Here is a 21,125-nt window from a genome sequence, read left to right as displayed (position 1 = left end):
CCTAACCCTAACCCTAACCCTAACCCTAACCCTAACCCTAACCCTAACCCTAACCCTAACCCTAACCCTAACCTAACCCTAACCCTAACCCTAACCCTAACCCTAACCCTAACCCTAACCCTAACCCTAACCCTAACCCTAACCCTAACCCTAACCCTAACCCTAACCCTAACCCTAACCCTAACCCTAACCCTAACCCTAACCCTAACCCTAACCCTAACCCTAACCCTAACCCTAACCCTAACCCTAACCCTAACCCTAACCCTAACCCTAACCCTAACCCTAACCCTAACCCTAACCCTAACCCTAACCCTAACCCTAACCCTAACCCTAACCCTAACCCTAACCCTAACCCTAACCCTAACCCTAACCCTAACCCTAACCCTAACCCTAACCCTAACCCTAACCCTAACCCTAACCCTAACCCTAACCCTAACCCTAACCCTAACCCTAACCCTAACCCTAACCCTAACCCTAACCCTAACCCTAACCCTAACCCTAACCCTAACCCTAACCCTAACCCTAACCCTAACCCTAACCCTAACCCTAACCCTAACCCTAACCCTAACCCTAACCCTAACCCTAACCCTAACCCTAACCCTAACCCTAACCCTAACCCTAACCCTAACCCTAACCCTAACCCTAACCCTAACCCTAACCCTAACCCTAACCCTAACCCTAACCCTAACCCTAACCCTAACCCTAACCCTAACCCTAACCCTAACCCTAACCCTAACCCTAACCCTAACCCTAACCCTAACCCTAACCCTAACCCTAACCCTAACCCTAACCCTAACCCTAACCCTAACCCTAACCCTAACCCTAACCCTAACCCTAACCCTAACCCTAACCCTAACCCTAACCCTAACCCTAACCCTAACCCTAACCCTAACCCTAACCCTAACCCTAACCCTAACCCTAACCCTAACCCTAACCCTAACCCTAACCCTAACCCTAACCCTAACCCTAACCCTAACCCTAACCCTAACCCTAACCCTAACCCTAACCCTAACCCTAACCCTAACCCTAACCCTAACCCTAACCCTAACCCTAACCCTAACCCTAACCCTAACCCTAACCCTAACCCTAACCCTAACCCTAACCCTAACCCTAACCCTAACCCTAACCCTAACCCTAACCCTAACCCTAACCCTAACCCTAACCCTAACCCTAACCCTAACCCTAACCTTACCCAAGAACTTATGCAGCAACAGCTGCAGTACCTCCAAGAACCAATCAACAACCACTACCCAACCAGACACCTCTACTCAGAAATCCAGGAATAAGAACAGACGGTCAGCATACCGGGCTAGACGGAAACACATTCGAAACAACTCTAGCAAGAACTATTCAAAACATGATAATACAAATGTTACCATTTTACCACCAGCCACGCTATCAGATGCAGAACTCCAACTACTAAATAGAGGACTCAAATTTGCACCTACAAAAAGTACCAGTTTACAAAACATCACCAAAGATATCAACAACTTAACTGAACAATTACAACTTAAAGCAACTCCATTCGACTACACTGTACCAAAGAACCCCTATTTTAAAACAACTAATCTGAATCCAACCCCTAACCCTACTGTTAACACTACTACAACTGATAACAACCTCAACACCATCATTTTAAGATACCAACAGTTAACCCTAGAAGCTGTTGAAGAAGCTATCGATGCCAGAACACCTATTAAAAATAATTTAAGTATTGCAGAGAGGACAACACTCAACCAACTTAAAAAAAGAACTGACATCATAATTAAAAAAGCAGATAAAGGTGATACAATTGTAGTAGAAACCATGGAACGGTACATAGAAGATGGAATGAAACACTTGAGCAATACTAACATTTACAAACAAATTCCAGAAGATATCAATCCTGAAATAACCAAAGCCATCAACAAATACCTTAAAGAGGCAGTTGATAAAGGAATACTGGAACATGACACTTACAATTTTATCAAACCACCAGAAAATCCGAGAAGTCCAATAATTTATTTTCTTAAGAAACTACATAAAACTCCAATCTCGGTAAGACCAATAGTGTCATCCACACAATCACCAACCAGTAACTTATCACATTTTATGGACATATTGTTAAAGCCAATTGTGAAAACCATTCCTCACATTCTTACTAATTCCACACAATTACTACAGGAACTAACCCCTATGAAAGTTCCAGACAACACTATCCTGACCTCATTAGATGTCAGTTCACTATACACAAACATACCAACAGAGGAGGCAATTGAAATAATTTTAAAGTATTTGGAGGAAGCAGAAACACCGCAACAGCCTCCACTGCAATTACTAAGAGAAATACTCAATTTTATTCTTAAATACAATTGTTTTACATTCTGTAATCTATCATTTTTACAAATTCAAGGAGTGGCTATGGGGACAAAAATGGCACCTAATTTTGCAAACCTTTTTATGACAAACTTTGAAGAAAAATACATATTACAACAAACAACAAAGCCTTTCTTTTATCGACGGTACATAGATGACATTTTTCTTATCTGGACTGACACAAGTGAGAAATTGAAAAGTCTGATCGATAATATCAACAACAGTCACCCCACTATTAAAGTCACTAGTGAAACCTCTACTGGTTCAATCAACTATCTAGATCTCACCATTACAGTAAAAAGTAATAAACTACACACTACTACTTTTTTCAAACCAACAAACACTTTCAGCTATTTGCCAGGGGACTCACACCATTCAAATGCTACTAAGCAAGGGATATTCAAAGGAGAAGTCATTAGAATATTAAGAAATAATTCAGAACAACCAACTTACATTGAACAAACAGAACTCCTAAGAAGTAAATTCACAGAAAGAAAATACAGTAAAGTCATTACTCAACAAGAACTTCCCTCCTTTGAACAAAGAGCAGAATATTTGACCACCACTAAGAAAGCTACAGAACAGAAAACAACCTTTGTTACTAGCTATGATCCATCAATCCCAACAGCTACGATTATTAAGGAACATTGGCCACAATTGCTTCTAGAAGATACATTTAGAAGAACACTTACTAATGGACCACGAACATGTTACAGAGCCCCTCCAAATCTTGGGAAAATACTGACAAGAGCAGCTACCCAAACAACCTTATCTACCCAAAATGTATCACAACTACCAAATATTACAAAACCTCCTCCAATACCAGCAAAGAACATTAGTTGTAGAAATTCTACCTGTGCCACCTGTCCTACATTGACAAGCAAAAACCACTTTACTAGTCATCAGAACAAAACTTACCATCAAATCAATGATATCTACTCTTGTGACTCAAAGAATGTTATCTACCTACTGGAATGCCAAACATGTCAGAAACAATATATTGGTGAAACTGGAACAACTGTCCGAATCAGAATGCGTCATCATAGAAATAAATTTAAATCTAGTACTGACTTACCATTGTATCGCCACCCTATTTTACACAATAAAGACTTTAGTATTTACAAACTGACTATCATTGACAAATACGATGACAGAAACACTAGAAAACAGAAAGAAATGGAATGGATAAAGTCAATGAAAACAAAAATACCCTTTGGAATGAATATCATCAGTAAATTATAAAATACTCTAACCCACAACTACAACTTTTAGACATTATGACATACACATGACTCAACTTAACTTAAACCCACAATTGATCCTTGTAACCATGCATATATAAGTAATTAACACATCCACACAATTACAAACTGACGAAGGCTCTTAGCCGAAACCGGTTTTTGTATTTTGTTGATTATTATTGTTTTGTTGTTGATTTTGTTGATTATTGATGATTTTGTTGATTTGTTGATTAAAATGAGTGACTCAGCAGAGGAAAATAACAGATCAAAGAGACAGCTATCCCCAGGAACTGAAGAGAATACAGAAGTGATTAAAAAGGCCAAACAAGGAGAAAGCCAAGCAGAAGTTGACAGGATAGATGACAACCAAAACCCTAACTCTAACCCTAACCCTAATGAACAACAACAGCAAGAAGAAAATAACAATGTTCTAAACACAGGTACTAACAATGTAAATGTACAGCACAACACTGAACAGACAGGGAACCATAGTGCTGAGGAAGGGATTGATGGTGCAGGGAACACTGTTGTTCCCCCAAACCCTAACCCTAACCCTAACTAACCCTAACCCTAACCCTAACCCTAACCCTAACCCTAACCCTAACCCTAACGCAGACAATACAACAGAAGAACTTACCAGGCACCTAGACAAGGAAACAATCTACCCTATAACCATCCTCATCAATTCAGACCCAGGAGGCCAGAACAGGATCCCCCAGGTTACAGACCACAAGAGCCATTCAACAGACAACAATTGCCTTCGTATAGAAATAACCGAAACTTTAACAGGGATGACAACAATATTAGAAGACCTCATTTTGAACAACCTCCATCACATAATAACATTGCACCTCCTAATAACTACCCAAACCAGTATTGGGGAAACACAAACCCACCAGTACAAGGAAATCAGCTTGGAGGGCTCGTAAATACTTTAAACTGGTTACTACAAAGTCTACAACCGCAATCAACATATCAGTCATTCCCCCAGCCTCCATTTCCCTACCGGAGATGAGGGTGTTACAAAAAGGTTTTAAATATATACCCTACAGTACATACACTCCCAAGCATTTAGAACTAGACACCAGTTCCTTGAAAGCCAACTTAACTAAACGTTGTGTACCATACAGATACGACATTCCAAAGGGTGGACTAATGAAAACAGTCAGTGATGTGTCCAAAGTAACAACCCCAGTCAGTAATGCCATCGACCAATTTGTAAATGAAGTCAGAGTCTCTTGCAACATTGGTACTACACAATCAGGCAAGGACAACATCAATAGAAGAGATAGAAATATACTTAATAAACTGTGTAATCGTAAGGACATCAGAATTTCCAAGAGTGATAAGGGCGACACTGTTGTTGTCGAAACCATGGAATGCTACACAAGAGACGGTCTCAAACATTTATCAGACCAGGACATTTATCACCGTATTGATAAAGACCTCACATCAGAGTTACATGTCAAAATCAAGACATTTGTTAACCACTGCTTTAGTCGTGGTCTAATCAATCATGAAGTTTATAGTTTTCTCACTCAGGATGATAAACCTAGAACTCCTTTTATTTACTTTTTGAAAAAATTACATAAGACTCCCTTGGCTGTCAGGCCAATAGTTTCTAACATTCACAGTCCCACTTGCCTGCTATCTCAGTTCATGGACCACTTACTGAAACCCATTGTCGCCACTAAAACTCACATACTCAAAAACTCCATACAAGTCATTACTGAAGTGGAGCAATTACGTATTCCAAATAACTCATTACTAGTCACAGCCGACGTTAAGTCATTATATCCCAGCATACCAATAGAGGAATCCATTAACATTATTCTAACTGAATTGGAAAACTACAAGGACCCCACATCTCCATCTATACTTATATTAAAAGAAATGTTGAGTTTTATATTATATAATAATTGTTTTACTTTTGGTGACCTTTTCTTTCTGCAGGTTCGAGGGATTGCAATGGGCACAGCCATGGCCCCTAACTATGCCAATCTATTTATGTCTAATTTTGAGGATAAATTTATTTTTAACAGAAACACCAGACCAGTCTACTACCGTAGATACATCGATGATTTACTTATAATTTGGAAAGACACGGAGGAGGAATTGATAAAATTTATGGACCACCTAAATAATTGTCACCCAACTATTAAGTTCACATTTGAATCTTCCACTACTGAAGTCACTTACCTGGACATCAATATTGTCAAGGAGAACCATCAACTTTATGTCAAACCCCATTTTAAAACCACTAACACTTTTTCTTATCTACAGACATCTTCCTACCATCCTAAATTCACCTTTAAAGGTATCTACCGAGGGGAAAATGTAAGAATCCTTCGTAATTGTACTAAACAGTCAGACTATGAAACTACCATGAACCATATTAAAAAACAGTTCTCAGTCAGAGGCTATGCCACATTAGACTTACCTGATATACCATTTTCTGAAAGAAATAATCATCTGAAGAAGAGTGATACCACATCACAGACACGGGACAACCCAATCATCATTGTGAGTAAGTTTGACATTAACAAAAAGTTTGTAAGGGCCTGTAAAGACCACTGGCCAATGTTAACTGCTAATTCAGAGACTAAAAAACACTTATATCAGAAACCAGTTCAACACACTTTCACCAATCACAAGAACATCAAGCAAAGATTACCCAATAATAAATTGGACATTGAGGTACCTACCGACTTAACAATTCACCCTTCACCTACTATCACCAGTAAACAATTTCCAGCTAAGAATATAGCTTGCAGGAGAGAGGATTGTGCCTGCTGCAGTCAACTAAAGGGCAGTGCTCGAGTTATCAGTTATCAAACACAAGTATCTTTTGACATCACTAACATCTATGCATGTGACTCTGTAGGTGTAGTCTATCTACTGGAATGTGTACATTGTTACAAGCAATACGTAGGAGAGACCTCTACCACACTACGTGCCAGAATGAGAAGACACAGGAATATGTCCAATCAAGCTACCAATAGACCCTTGTATCACCATCTTCAAGAGCACAAGCAAACCTTTGCTCAAACCTACAAGTTATCTATCCTTGATAGAATTGTCGATACTCCCGCTAGAAAAGCTAAAGAAATGTGGTTCATCCAGCAATTCAAAACGAAGATACCTTTTGGCTTTAATGTTATTACGTGAGCCACTTCCGACATACGTATACTGGAATTTCACCTCCGTGTTCCCCCTCATCTTTGATGACGTCAACCTATATAAACTCTGTTAATTGACAGCCCTTTCACTCTCTTACGATTGCAACTTGGAGTGAGTTTGTTTCGTCTGAAGAAGGCCCTGAACCGAAACCGCGGTCACGCCAGCAAGCTCTCCTATTACAAGGACAGTCACGAACATTTTGTAACTTATTTTGTTGTTGTAAGAGTCCTCTTTTGTTTGTTATGTCGTCTGTATGGTATTTTGTACTTGTATTACATTAGGTTGTATGTATTTAGGCTTGTAATTGTACGCGTACATTATCATTCTTTGTGTATATAATCATTAAAGTAAATCTGTCTAACAGTAAAGTCATGAGTCGCACCAACCGCGATGGAAGCACCCTGAGGAACGGCAAACCAAGGACGTACAAATCTGTGTACCCTTCGACTCAACCCTCTCCTGCCACGAGAAACTCTCCACGAGAAACGAGAAACTCTGGCAATCAAAGCACCAGTAGTCAACCTCCGAGTAGAGCCACCTCTGGAAGGAAACTGCCCCCTAATCCTATTGACCTTACTGGACCTACAAATGAACAACAACAGCAAGAAGAAAATAACAATGTTCTAAACACAGGTACTAACAATGTAAATGTACAGCACAACACTGAACAGACAGGGAACCATAGTGCTGAGGAAGGGATTGATGGTGCAGGGAACACTGTTGTTCCCCCAACCCTAACCCTAACCCTAATGTACAGCACAACACTGAACAGACAGGGAACCATAGTGCTGAGGAAGGGATTGATGGTGCAGGGAACACTGTTGTTCCCCCAAACCCTAACCTTAACCCTAACCCTAACCCTACAACTATACCTAGCTAGCTATACACAGTCAGGCTAGCTCATACAAAGGTGTTTCATTCTAATTCTATAGCTAACACACTGAGTATATTGACGCTATAACAAAGTAAACCCCCAATCTTGTGATACAAACTACAATTTTACATATTCCAAAACTTGGAATAAGTGTTATCAACAAGTGTCACCATATCACGTGGTTTTCACACTTCAAAAGACTCAGAAACAATAGCGTCCCCACGCCGTGACGTCAGACGCTACATAACGCGTCGGCCCGAGTATCTCATACCGGGCTACCAATTCTTCACCATAAAGTAGTACAGCACTACTCTGGCAATACTAAATCCGCGTCTAAGGTTGCCTGATGAGTTTCCGGCGTAGAGCTGAAACGAAACCGGTCGTGACCAGTACGATGGATATTTATAATGGGAAATTCTCAACCCATTTGGTCTCCGTGTAGCTATTACACGACGAATTAAACTTGCCAGTCAAATAATACAACTACACATATGGCCATACAGCTATAAACCAAATAGTGAAGATTGTGTGAGTGGCACTCCCACTTGGTGAGACTATAATAGCCACCAGCACACAGTTACATACCATAACCCAGGATAGGTACATAGTTGCCTATACCCACTGTGAGCTCCAATTACAATACCACAATCTGAGGTGTAAATATATATATATATATGTATATGTATATATATCAAAACAACATTGAGCTACTAAAGAAATACAATCTCTGTTACTATACAGCTACCAAGCTCATGCTTTGGTCAACAACTGACTAATGCATCTGTGCAATATGATTCCTTTGCCACTTCAGCTGAGCACAACTGAATGTCTCCACTGTTTGGAGCCTTTGGGACGAGCCCTTATTTTACTGTAATATAATCCTTTCAACCAAGGGTCTCACCAGGGCTTCTCTCAGTGTGAGACTTCACCGGTAACAGTGCATGTCCCACTTTGGCACAGACAAACTGCGAATAAAAACCTGACACTCCAGAGCACTATGTCTGGTACCAAGCTGATGAAAACTAGCACAGTTAGCAATTCCCACATCGGTAGCTCTCTCCTATCACAAATAAAACACACATATATACCCATACATATAATACACAAAACAGAGCTCACTGTAACTGTTTTACTTTACAATCTCTATATAGCTGTAGCTATACACATACTAAAGTAAACTGCACGTCAACTGGGACTATATACTCAGTAGTGTGCTATATAGCTATATGCTATGTTACTATAAACTCCTGAAACACCGCAGGCAGAATAAAAACAACACCAAGAAAAGAAGATTTGATGGACAGTTTGGGCATATACAACACCAAGAATAGTAGATTTAATAGACATTTTGGGTGCTGGGTGGTTGCTAGATGATAAAAAAACAATTTTATAACATTTACGTAATTTCAGGTTTTGAGGGACACTGATGGCTGTATGAGGGACATGCGGTAAAGGCCCTAACCCTAACCTGCCTGCCTGCCCAATGCCTTCAGACAAGTGCAACTCGATAATAGCTAGCTATTTTATTCATTGTTGCTTTAACTTGACAGATGCACCACAGTATGTACAATGTACACATCATGGACTTACCTTTGTCCTCCTTTGTGTCCCATTTCTTTTTGTTAACAACCGAAGGTATCAATTTGTGATAGCAAGGTGTTGATTGTGGTAGCGCAATAGCTTCCATACAATTGTAAACAGGAATCATCCGTATTTTCCATGGAATTGATTGCAGAGGCACTTCTACTGTTTTTTTGTTTGTAGCACTGTGAAATGGGCTGGAAAGAGCTGGAAGCAAAGTGTAATGGTTTTGAGACAATGATTTAGTTGGGGAACATTTTCAGTGATAAACATTACCTCTAGCGAAAATGTAAACAAACAAGTACATATATAAAAGTTTTAAGTTTGACTAGGGATCATACAGTAGTAAAAATGTAGGGAACAAGGAAGGTTGCCTACACCTGCAAATATGTTAGTGAACATTTATCCTTGTATCCATGACTGAATTATGGATGAAATGTCCACTAGTTTATCTGCAAGTGTAGGTGACCTCCTACTTTTTTCTATGATCCCTAATTGAATTTACAATTCTTAATTTTTCCTTATACTTGTCTAGGTATGCATTCAAGCATGCAGATACCTTGCACAAACACTCTTCACTTTAGAATTGATACTCTCTAATCTGTTGTTTGTCCTCTCACCCAGGGTGAAGGCTGTGTTCTTAAAACATTCTACCATTCCTCTCGAATGGGATGCCAATTATCATTGTAGTAAGTAAAAACTGTGGTGAGACCAGCAAGCCGTAAATCCTATAATAACAATACCATGAAGTCACCTACATGTATAATACACATGATACAATAGTGTTATGAACCTCTTCGAAATTTGAATGATTTAAAATTGGTCAACCCATTTTGAAATGCGTCACCCAGATTTAATACTAAAAATTTAGATAGGCCCATTTTGAAATAAGTTAGCCTAACCCTTTTTAAAACTTGCTTATAGGTGAGTTGTACATATGCAGTTAACTACCTCTTTTTATCTAGCTGGAACCCTTTTAAGCCAACTATTAAGCAGATACTTATTGTCTTCTCTTAATTGCCGTAGAAATCAAGAAATGGTAACCATGCCTCTCAATAAGCTATTGTGTAGCTCACTCAGTATAAGTAGCCAGATGATATTTAATAAAGCATTCACAAATCAGTGAAAAATGTCATAAACTGAAATGCATAATACATCACTAGATTTGCCTTTTCATGGAGAATATCCTTGCTTCATTTTTGTACCACAAAGAAAACGTAAGCTATTAATATGTTGTAAAACATAAGTTTATTGTACCTTGATGAATACCTCAATTCACGGCAATGTTGCAAATCAACTTTTGCTTTCTAGTGCTGTAACTCCAATAGTACATAGTACTGACCAGAAAAGACTGCAACTTTAACACCCCATTGTTTATTCCCTCTAGACAACAACGAAGTCGTAAAATCAAGCAAGTCGGGTTTTCACTCAGCAGGTCACATATACATGATTGAGCCATGTGTACAGTGAGTATGGTTTTAATACAGATACATGACTACAATAAGCACATCAGCTATTTACACTGATGAAGTGGTAACAACTTATGCATCACACATTCTTACTTACTTCATAGTGCTGATTGTAGTCTGACTCAGACCTAGAATATGCAAGTTTTAACAAAATTTCCAAAGCATGATCTCTTTCTCCAGCTCTGATTCCCATTTTGTCACAAGTAATCTCTCGTCTAAAACTTCGTAACACATGAAATTAACAGAGCTGTAAACAAATACCAGGAAACTCTTTTGCAAAAACAGCTCTCTCACTGCAATCTTTGTCTGAGATTAAAACTCTTGAGGAGGCCCAAGCTGGATTGTGAGACTTGAAAACTTGTATCATTTTGCCCATTGACTCTTCAGTTTCCAAAACTGTAACAAAGGCACACACAATTTCACTTTGACCATTTCCGTCAACCACCATCATCAAGTACACGGGCATCATCAATTCTGTTAATTTATATGTTGCATCCACCAGTAAAACTTCTGGGAAAGCAGAAAAGGTTGATTTCATAATGCCGTCTTGAAAAACAATACCAACAAGATTCTTGTCTTCATCACACAGAAATTCAACTGTTGATCCTGGAAGAAATAGCTCTAAAGAGCACTTCAAGTATGTACACGGGTACATATGTACTACATATTAGGGTTGAAACTGATCTTGATGACCCACTGACCCCTATAGTAATTTTGGAACTGACCCTAAAACCAAGGTATGGATCAAGAGCTACATTTTATAATACATAGCAGCAGTTATATCTAATATCAAATATTCAATAAAACATTATACACTTGTACATAAATCAGCATTGAATCAGTGTCGAGTCACCCGGGTCACACTCTGAGCTGGTTTACAGAATATCCAGGTCTGACCCAAATTGGATCACATGTGACATTAATCATTTAGTTTGGTGACATGGGAGTGCATTGATGCATCATGGTGTATCATGGTCTGAGCTCTCTATTAAGTCACATCCACTATGTAGCATAGATAATATTTTTCTATTACTGCATGTCTGTAGGCATACGTGGAGCCATGCCCCACTAATCCATTATATATCATACAACTCAATGGGAAACACAGTGATTGTATAAGTCTTTGCCAGCTTCTTTTGTGGGGAATGCCCACTTATTGGAAATGTGTGATATTGCCCAAAGGTGATGAACCTACTTATTTAGCCAAACCAATACCAATTATTTTACTGACTGATCATTATTATAGCTCACACTATATAGCTAGAAATTTTAATACTTATACTGGTGGGGTGCCCAAAATATAGCTAGATATAAATAGTGAACATGAACACCTTGGGTTACTTCCAGGTCATCTGAATCGGTAGTAGTGACCTGATTTCAATGTTGCCATAAATAGTACATTATTCCAAACCACATAAATTTTTATTGATGAACTACTTCAACAATATAATCACAATAAGTGGGTGTGGCTCCAAGGTCTACAGAGAGCAGCATATAAATCTTGCTGTTTGAGATATCATCCAAAACTTATTAGAAACTAATTCCGTGTTTCATCACACAGTCCCATTCTTGAGTTATTGATTGCAAATGTTATGTTCCCCCTATATACAAGGCACCTAAAATGACTAATCTGTCAGCACTACCCTGTGAAAAGGGGTGGAGCAATAGGCTGCTTGCATGCAATCATTATTTTTACTAATCAATCATTCTGAAACCCCACCAGTGGCACACTTACATTGCCATCCACCTAAACCAATGCAGTGATGAAACTTGATTGATACGTCATTCATGTTATCCGATATTTTGTAAATGTGACCTACTTGACTAAAAAATTATGGCTCAGTTGACCTGGAAAATCCAAATAACTCATTGGTTTTTAACCCTGCTATATACAGCACTGTACACATGGCATGCAAAAAGCACTCAGACCTGTGGCGTTTAGTGTGTGTGTGTGTGTGTGTTTTGTGTTTGTGTGTGTGTGTGTGTGTGTGTGTGTGGTGTGTGTGTAGTGTGTGTGTAGTGTGTGTGTGTGTGTGTGTGTGTAGTGTGTGTGTGTGTGTGTGTGTGTGTGTGTGTGTGTGTGTGTGTGTGTGTGTGTGTGTGTGTGTGTGTGTGTGTGTGTGTGTGTGTGTGTGTGTGTGTGTGTGTGTGTGTGTGTGTGTGTGTGTGTGTGTGTGTGTGTGTGTGTGTGTGTGTGTGTGTGTGTGTGTGTGTGTGTGTGTGTGTGTGTGGGCATGTGTACAGATGCATGTGTGAACGCGAACGAACATGCATGTTTTATGCAACATGAAAGACCATTCCACAATTTTAGTTATTTAGGCAAGTATGCACGACATGACTATAGCACAGAATGGATTGGAAAATGGACTTGCAAAAGCAATAATTGCAGCAGTTAATTTGAATAAAAGTCCAAAAAATACGTACTATAGCATATAATTGATGGTATCTTCCAAGCTTGTTTCTTGGATTACACGTCACTGCAACAAGTTTACAGCCATAACATGATGAGTATACTACTTCTAACCACAGGATTTCAAACTAGTTTCAAGTGCAGAGGTTATTTATTTCTTTTAAGGCTTTATAGCACAAGTGCAGTTGAAAGGTTTGTAGGACACCTGGTCCTACAGCCTGTTTAAAGATGTCATATTAAGTGTATTTGAAAAGTTGCAGAAAGGAGAAAAATCCATGACTGTACCTGGGAAGCCTGGCAGCCTTGAATCTGCATCCTATATCAGTTCAAGCACTCTTCAAGATTGTGTTCAGAGGTTTGCATAAGTCATAACTGCAATTGATATTGTTTTAAGACAACTAAACATGCAGTTAAGTAATGCATAGATATTTAAGGCAAGTTTCTAGTCCATTAGTAAGTCAGTTTCCAGTCTGTTAGTGGAGATATAGAAGGGTGCTTACACACCCCTCTATTACTTCTGTATTTAAGTATGCATGCACATAATATATATTATGCAAGTGCATATGAGATAACTATGTTATGTGCTCAAAGAAGTACTGCTGCTATATAAGACCGGATCTGCATTTTTAACTCCATTATAATTACATATTTATCTACATAGGAATGGCCAACCAAAGTTTCAGCCTATAAACTGAGAATGTTCAAAGCAAACTGGTAAAAACAGAAAGATTGATTTGTACAGTGACAAAATGGAACTTGAAAATAAATTACATGTGCTTAGTTCAACGGTCACAACTTACGAGTACAATCAACACGACTTTCACTATTACTTTCTCATAAAATTAATAAGTAATTTATGCCTTTCAGCACTACAAGGGTAAAAATTTGAAAAAAGTGAGAGTGAATGGCTTATTGAACATGGAGCATACTAATGCTCATATCTTCCATATCCTTGGGAACATTGATGATAGTAAACAAAGATTTTTAAACTTTGGGGAATATGTTTTTGCACCTTTCTTCATCATGAAAACAAGTGTTCAAAAAATTTACACAATTTTTATTGTTCACAAATATTTCAACCATTGTATCAATTTAATACTATAAAATTAGATTTGTGCGAAAATGTGGAATACTTGCAATGCACAATAAATAAAATATTTGGTGATGTACATTACTCAGTTACACAAAATGTTTTACCTTCTATTGCCTTCAGATAAGAAGACAATTTTTCCAAATCATTTCCATCCATTTTCCGTATTGAGTGCTTTATATTGCTGATATCTTTTAGGGTAACAATCTTCCCAGTTGATTGTGATAGGTACTGCTGAAGTAGCTTATTGTTCACCCTTAATTTTAACAATTCAGCAGCTTCATTCCATTCAGATGGTGTCAACTTTCATTGTCGGGGTAAATGATCATAAATAGCCTGTTAGAAAAAAAAAATACATGTACACACGTAAAAGAAATAGCCCAATGCTAGGGTCCGCAATCCGAAAAATCAACTTTCACAAATCGATCCCCCTACCATTGTGGGATGTTCATTGTAGTATCCCATTGCTAGATCCACCATGAAACCGGAGGCACGGTTGTCGTCTTCACAGAACTATCGATTTTAGTATTTCGTGATATGAAAAAATTATTTTTAAAATTTCGGGCTCCACACAAAGAACAGGATAGAACTTGCTGCTTAGCTAGATATTATCTAGAGTTAATGTAGTTAAAAAGTACGCACAGTAATAAGCAAATGATTCACTGGGTTCCCGGCACAGGGCTGCTTTCTCTCAAAAAGCAGAAAACGAAACACAAATTTTCGAATTCAAACTGCCCTACCAGCCAAGACAAGAAAAGCCAACTCTTCCTCATAGTGATGTGTTAAGGTTGGATGCATAGTCTGTCTATGCTGTTAGTTTGAAAAGGATCTGAGACTTCTCACCATCTGGGTGAAGAACGTCAAAATTTTCGTGCGTCATTTCAAGGGATTCTCTCAATGGTACCAAAGTGCTTTCCAGTACTTCTGATGCCACACTGGTCACTTAATTTTGTTTAGAATGATGATAAATGATGGATCAAAACGTTTGGTAGTAGTAGTAGTTGATGTTTCTGTGATTTCATATGATGCAGTATACCAGCAGCTCACCAGGAGCTCCACCCAGCTCGAATAAAAAATGAAAGATTTTGTGCATTTTTCGGTTTGTTTTGGGATGTTTTGCAGCATAATGGTGATGTAGGGTGATCTAGTGAAGATTTGAAACTGCTGTGGAGCGTTAGAGGTGAAGTCAAATTTGGACGATTTTGCTGCCTCCCTTGATGCATAGCTTAGAGCGAGGCGTGGAAGCTGTGGATGAAATAATAATTGACAACCGCTGTTACCAAATGTTCAGGGACATCTTTTGCCATAGTTTTAGTCTATAATTGATGATTGTTGTGGCTGCAGAAGCGCTGGAAATGGGTAGAATTCGCAACACAATTCTTTGATGCTGCAAAAATTTTTTACGCTCGTCATCCAGATGGTGAGAAGTCTCAGATCTTTTCCAAACTAACAGCATAGACAGACTATGCACCCAACCGTATCGAAACACTATGAGGAAGAGTTGGCTTCTCTTGCCCTGGGTGGTAGGGCAGTTTGAATTCGAAACTTCGTATTTCTTTGTCTGTTTTTTCAAAGAAAGCAACCCTGTGCCGGGCACCCAGCAAACCATTTACTTATTTCTGTGTGTAGTTTTCAACTACAACAACTCTGGATACGATTTGGCTAAGTAGCAAGTTTCACCCGGTCCTTTGTGTTGAGCAAGAAATTTTAAAAATAAATCTTGCATCTTGTGAGATACTGAAAATGATATTTCTGTGAAGACAACAATCGTGCCTCCGGTTTCATGGTGGATCAAGCAATGGGATACTACAATGAACATCCCACAATGGTAGGGGGATTGATTTGTAGAAGTTGATTTTTCGGATTGCGGACCCTACCAATGCATGATGTAATTAATTTCTAGCATACTGTACCTTGCTGACTTCATGATTGTGAGTATTGCAGACGTCTGTGACCTCCAGTTACTGGCCTAGCATCATCAGCTAAATAAGTTTCGACCACTTAGTTGCTATACCTGTGACAAGGTCTCTGGCCAGATCCTTTGCTGTGGAACGGCTTTCCACTAAGATTGCACGTAAGGTGCAAAGAATAATAATGTAATTTTTCATTTGCTTTCTGTATTCTCTTCGGTGTTCTTTTTCGAGCAGCATCCAGCGTCCGCGAGTCAGTGTGGGCTAACTGGACATTTGGTACGCAGTAATCTTCTCAGCTGCTCGTAAGACAAAAACCTCTCACCAAGAACAAAGTCCATACAGCACGATACAGGTACAGGCGATAGACGGCCCAGTCTAGTTCAACTGAAATACCGCGTGTTGAAGTATTACATCACGTGATGGGGTGACGGAGCTGGAGCATTGGCAAACCACCTCCGGCTGCCGGAGCTCTAGAAACGCCGTTTCAACAATTCTGCAATCGACTGTAATTCGATAGATAATCCTAACGCTACAGCACATGTTGCTGTCAGACCTTCAGTGCTGGTCACTGTAAAGTGTTAATATTAAACAATAACAAGATCCGAGGGAAATATCCCATTCCGGGATACCACCTGGGGAAAATGCCTTGTGATTCCAGTACTGTCGAGACTTGCAATGATGGGAAAAGGATTGGTCATATTATTTCAGCTGGTCATCGTGTTACAATGCAATGACGCTGCGAGTCACAGTGAAGATGTGGACACCTCTAACCCTGCTATTAACTATCTGCAGTTAGCCAGTTCTGGTTGTTTTTGCTGCCCTGCCATTTCCTCGGCCATTTCTCACTGTCAGTTCCACAGTAGTACAGTAAAGTGGTATAGATGTAGTGGTGTGTTAGCCGACTCCTGTCACCTCTCAGTTCCTAGTAGAGCGGCGGACGAGCAGCTCGCCTCATCAGCGTGGGTCAACGAGGTTGGCAAGATTTGCTTTTCCAATTTTACCCTCGAAGCAGTCAGCACGTACTGTTGCGCTCTGCAAAGCAGCAATGAACAATGCGTAACGATGTCAGTGAAGCTATCTGGTGAGATTGATAGTTACATAGTTTGATTGGCTATATTATACTGATTTACAGCTCCACCCCAAGTGGTAGCTGTAGAGGACAGATTGCTAGCTACTGTAGGTGATGTAGTCACTTTAGAGTGCAAGAGGCCGGTGGAAGGTGCTCCTAACCCAAAAGTGTTCTGGAGGTACAATGGGTCAGTGGTTACTAATAGCAGCAAGTACCTTGTCATAACATCAACTAACTATACTAAGTTAACTATCACTAATGTGATACTGACTGATAGTGGATGTTACGTGTGTGAAGCAATTGTACATGACATGACATCATCAAGATCAATCAGCCTCAATGTATCAGGTATGCTGGGGATAAAGTCACCACATATTCAACTGTTTCAGTTAATGTAACTCCCGGGCTGATCGATCCTTATAGTAATAGGATTAATTGCTAATGGACGGGTTGTTCATTTAGCTACTAATTATGCTCCCTGTGCTGCTACATTACATATGCATGGGATAACTGGCAGGCATTATATTTTGCAAATTGCCAAATAAAGCAATATTGGCGGACTGTTAATTTGGTGAATGATAGTGTCTGGGTCACGTGAGTATGGCCAGCCATAGGCAAACTGAGATCTTATTTTGGCAACCATGGTCAAACCATGATCACTACGCTAATGGACCACTTACCGCTTCCTGCATGTGGTCCCACTGCCTTGGTTAGTAGCTACAACTCTGGGTTAGTAACACAAAAGAGCAAATCCACTGTATTGTGTTAAATCTACTAATCATTGCATTGGCCCCATACAGATTTCTGCTATACTGTCAATATACCATTTTCCATTAGAGAAAGTTTTACAGAACACTATTACCGAATACCAATAAGCATAATTATACATGACTGTGCTGGGAATATAATAGCTATTCACCAGGCCAGGAGACTCTTGCCACACAACAGGTGTTGATGGTTTTGTAAATTAAATGTTACCATAGAAACCAGAATTGCTCTAACACACAGGGAAGTTACCTTCATACAAAACATTTCCTTAATGACTGCAATAGTTTTGTTTTACCAGATGGCAACCAGCAGTACTTACCCTTGCATTCAGCTGATAATATAAGTGAGGCAGGGGTGGCTATTAGCATGGAATATACATATTATCTGGAGAGTCCAGTTCCTTGTAATATCACTTTATTTCGTGCTGTATACCACTACAATTAATGTCATCTGATGTCACACAGGTCTTCCCAGTGTTCTTGGTACTCCACTGTTTATACACATTCACAACTGGACTGGCAATGCTGTTGACCAGCTACAACAGGTCAGTGGTACACATCATTATAGCCATGTGTATTAATAACATAACCACAGGTGACCAGCCAAATTAGAACTTCTTTGCAATCATATTTAGACCAGCATTACCATGGTGTTTCTGTAGTGATGGACTGGTTACTGCCATGTTGTTGCAGCAGCAGTGATAGCATGTCAAACAAGATATATAAATTTCGTCTCAATGGTACACAAGCCATGAGGGTCAGTCAGTTACTAGTTAATAACACCAGACACCCTGCTGCCATAATTGGTCAACACCTGTCAATTAACAGTTGTGGAACATGCTGTAGATCAGACCAAAGGATGTCTGGTGATGTATCTAATAGTGACAAGCTAATATTCAGTGGTATAGTTGTGCTCAGTGTAGTGTTGGTGTGTTTGATAGTAATGGTTGTGATCAGTTACCAATGGTAAGGTGCGTATACTAGCGTGATTTGTGATCTATGTACATTATTGTGTAGTTATCGGAAGAAGGCTAGATCACAAGCAAGAACGAGACAAGTCCTACAAGTTCCTAATGGTATCACTACACGGGACTACAATAGGTTGACTCACACATTCAACAGCCAGCCAGTACACACTGCTGCTCCTGACTACTACCTACCCTTACAATCTCCAACTAGAACAACTGACTAACTTATAATACCTTCTTCTTTTTGTACAAATATGTGTGGTTGTATTAATGGTTAGTTTGCTCTACATAGCCAGGGTAATTGTCAGATGGAGTAACATCAATTTGATCCACTGCTTGACTGACAATAGCTGCTTGATTAATTGCTTGACTGACATTAACTACTTGTTCTGCATCACCTTGTCGCTGAGGAGGAATTGTAGCAATATCATATGCTCGTATGTACACAGGTCTTCCTTCATTATGAGCTGGGTCCAGCCCTTGAGATGACATATCTGTAGGTACACGAGAAAATGCTACTTCATAAGGTAGAGCAGGACATTGTGGCTCCTCTGGTAATGGTGCTGGCTTCATCTCAATATGTGCTTCCTTGGAGATCCGGTAACACCTAGAAAATCAACAATTATATTAAGGAAACAAGGTACCTGGAGCTTATGAGATGACCACACTTAGGCTGCTCAAGCTCCTGGTAGCAGTAGGTCTCACCTGTACATAGTAACTGACGTGATGGCAAGTGTTAGGAGTAGTAATGTAGTACAAGTAACTAGCAAGACAATTAGTAGAGTATTTGATGTGTTGGAAGTCTCTGTAGTTGTTGGTGCCACATCACCATCTTCACTACAGTAACCAAGTAGCACAATATTAGCAGATATATTAGCTAATTGCGATAGTACAGTGGCCACCCTCTTGGCTGAGTCAGCTACATCAACTATTGTAAACTGGTATACTCCATGAAATTGTGACACATTACTACACTGTAAGGACCCGCCATTGATGCTGTACGTTGAGCAATTACACGACTGTCCAATGTAATTAATAATTGCAAGGGAAAGTCCCTGTAATGTGGTGGGCAGTAAAAGCCAAACAAACAAAATTCCCCTTACCTGTTCATAGTTGGCTCCTCCGCGACATCCCCAAGCGTCTTCGAACATGATTGACACATCAAGTGTCGCAACTGCAAGTAAAACATCCACCGTGTTCTCCTTTAACTACAATTCAAGCAGCTTACCACAGCAGTTACAGGCAAAGTAATAGCTCAACAAAATCCACACTGACTTCAATAGCATCTTAGTAGGCATGTCACTACTTCAGTTACAGTAAGGAAAATGCGGCGATACTCTTCAATCGCGAGGAGCATAGAAATAGCTCAAGGTAGCTACCGCAGCTTGATCGTGACAAAGCCTTCTGATCAACGCACAGTCTACAGTAAAGACGGCGAGCAGTACTCAAATTTGCTCACTGTTACAGACCACTACCAGCTCTCAGTACTTCAGCAACTGCTGCTACTAGAAGCGCATGCGCACAGCCTCAGTAAACATAGTGCGCGGTATTTGGAGCTAAGGATCGCTCGGGATCGCATACCGATCATTGATCCGTCATCAGGTTATAAAGGTAAGTTTAGTGTAAAAATCGTTAATGTGATGTTATCGTACGTCATTGTAAGATGGACCAGCTACATAGGCGCGTGTTGCAGCACCTCACAGTAGAGTTCGTTGAGAAAATGAACCCCGAAGAGATGAAGACCCAGTTATATGCAAGACGAATGTTAACGAATGACGAGGTCGAGCAACTGGGTCTCCCAATACATACCAACCGCAGCAAGTGTATGTTAATACTCACTAAATTGCCCACCAAAGGTGCTGAAGCTTTTGATAGATTTGCTGAAAGTCTGGAGGCAACCTCAGCTGAAGTGCCAGCACATAGAGAGTTGTTACAGAAACTAATGGAACAAGTAGAGATTGAGAGGCGTAATAATCATTGAAATCGTAGTTTTGTATCTTGGAGCTGATTGTATATGTGTTGGGTTATAGTCTATTGGAGCATTTTTACTACTTGAATGTTGTGTGATGAGGGGCGTGTTGTTTGTGATACTGGTCGGTGTAAGCTATCAGAACAGGTTATGTGATTTGTGCTACTAAACATGCTACCTGTACTTTTGTCACAAGACACAAGTGTACACCAACCTTGGCAGCTACGTTGGAGAAATTT

General features: G+C 39.7%; 4 protein-coding genes and 1 long non-coding RNA gene across 6 annotated transcripts; 4 read left to right on the top strand and 1 right to left on the bottom strand.

The window, feature by feature from the left end:
• Positions 1–1,208: 1,208 nt before the first annotated feature.
• Positions 1,209–3,597, top strand: LOC136248440 (uncharacterized; the record flags this gene model as incomplete). The annotated part of the gene is made up of 1 exon (XM_066040223.1): positions 1,209–3,597. A coding segment is annotated over one exon (2,389 nt), but the record flags the coding sequence as incomplete, so codon positions are not given.
• Positions 3,598–4,607: 1,010 nt separating this feature from the next.
• On the top strand, positions 4,608–6,764 carry LOC136248431 (uncharacterized). The gene has a single exon (XM_066040214.1). It carries the CDS (start codon positions 4,608–4,610, stop codon positions 6,762–6,764), a length of 2,157 nt encoding a protein of 718 aa, XP_065896286.1.
• An 18-nt stretch (positions 6,765–6,782) lies between these two features.
• Positions 6,783–19,224, top strand: LOC136241416 (uncharacterized). 2 transcript variants are annotated; one of them, XM_066032628.1, is made up of 5 exons: positions 16,657–17,194; positions 17,246–17,530; positions 18,415–18,494; positions 18,545–18,915; positions 18,967–19,224. In XM_066032628.1, the coding sequence occupies exons 1-5, from the start codon at positions 16,789–16,791 to the stop codon at positions 19,139–19,141; spliced, it is 1,317 nt and encodes a 438-aa protein (XP_065888700.1). In that variant the 5' UTR covers positions 16,657–16,788; the 3' UTR covers positions 19,142–19,224. The 2 variants fall into 2 exon arrangements, with proteins under 2 accessions (XP_065888703.1, XP_065888700.1); XM_066032631.1 differs by lacking the exons at positions 16,657–17,194; positions 17,246–17,530 and adding an exon at positions 6,783–7,409.
• LOC136241450 (uncharacterized) lies at positions 19,139–20,457 on the bottom strand. Its single transcript, XM_066032666.1, has 4 exons — positions 20,146–20,457; positions 20,021–20,091; positions 19,623–19,972; positions 19,139–19,524 (listed from the first exon to the last, which is right to left on the bottom strand). Exons 1-4 carry the CDS (start codon positions 20,213–20,215, stop codon positions 19,185–19,187), a joined length of 831 nt encoding a protein of 276 aa, XP_065888738.1. The 5' UTR covers positions 20,216–20,457; the 3' UTR covers positions 19,139–19,184.
• LOC136241460 (uncharacterized) lies at positions 20,016–20,837 on the top strand. Its single transcript, XR_010694305.1, has 2 exons — positions 20,016–20,528; positions 20,581–20,837. It is a non-coding gene; the product is annotated as an uncharacterized lncRNA (long non-coding RNA).
• Positions 20,838–21,125: the final 288 nt, after the last annotated feature.

This window comes from Dysidea avara, chromosome 1 (assembly GCF_963678975.1).
Source record: "Dysidea avara chromosome 1, odDysAvar1.4, whole genome shotgun sequence".
Lineage (NCBI taxonomy): Eukaryota > Metazoa > Porifera > Demospongiae > Dictyoceratida > Dysideidae > Dysidea > Dysidea avara.
Note: the sequence above shows the minus strand (reverse complement) of the source record. Positions and strands in the feature narration are given on the sequence as shown.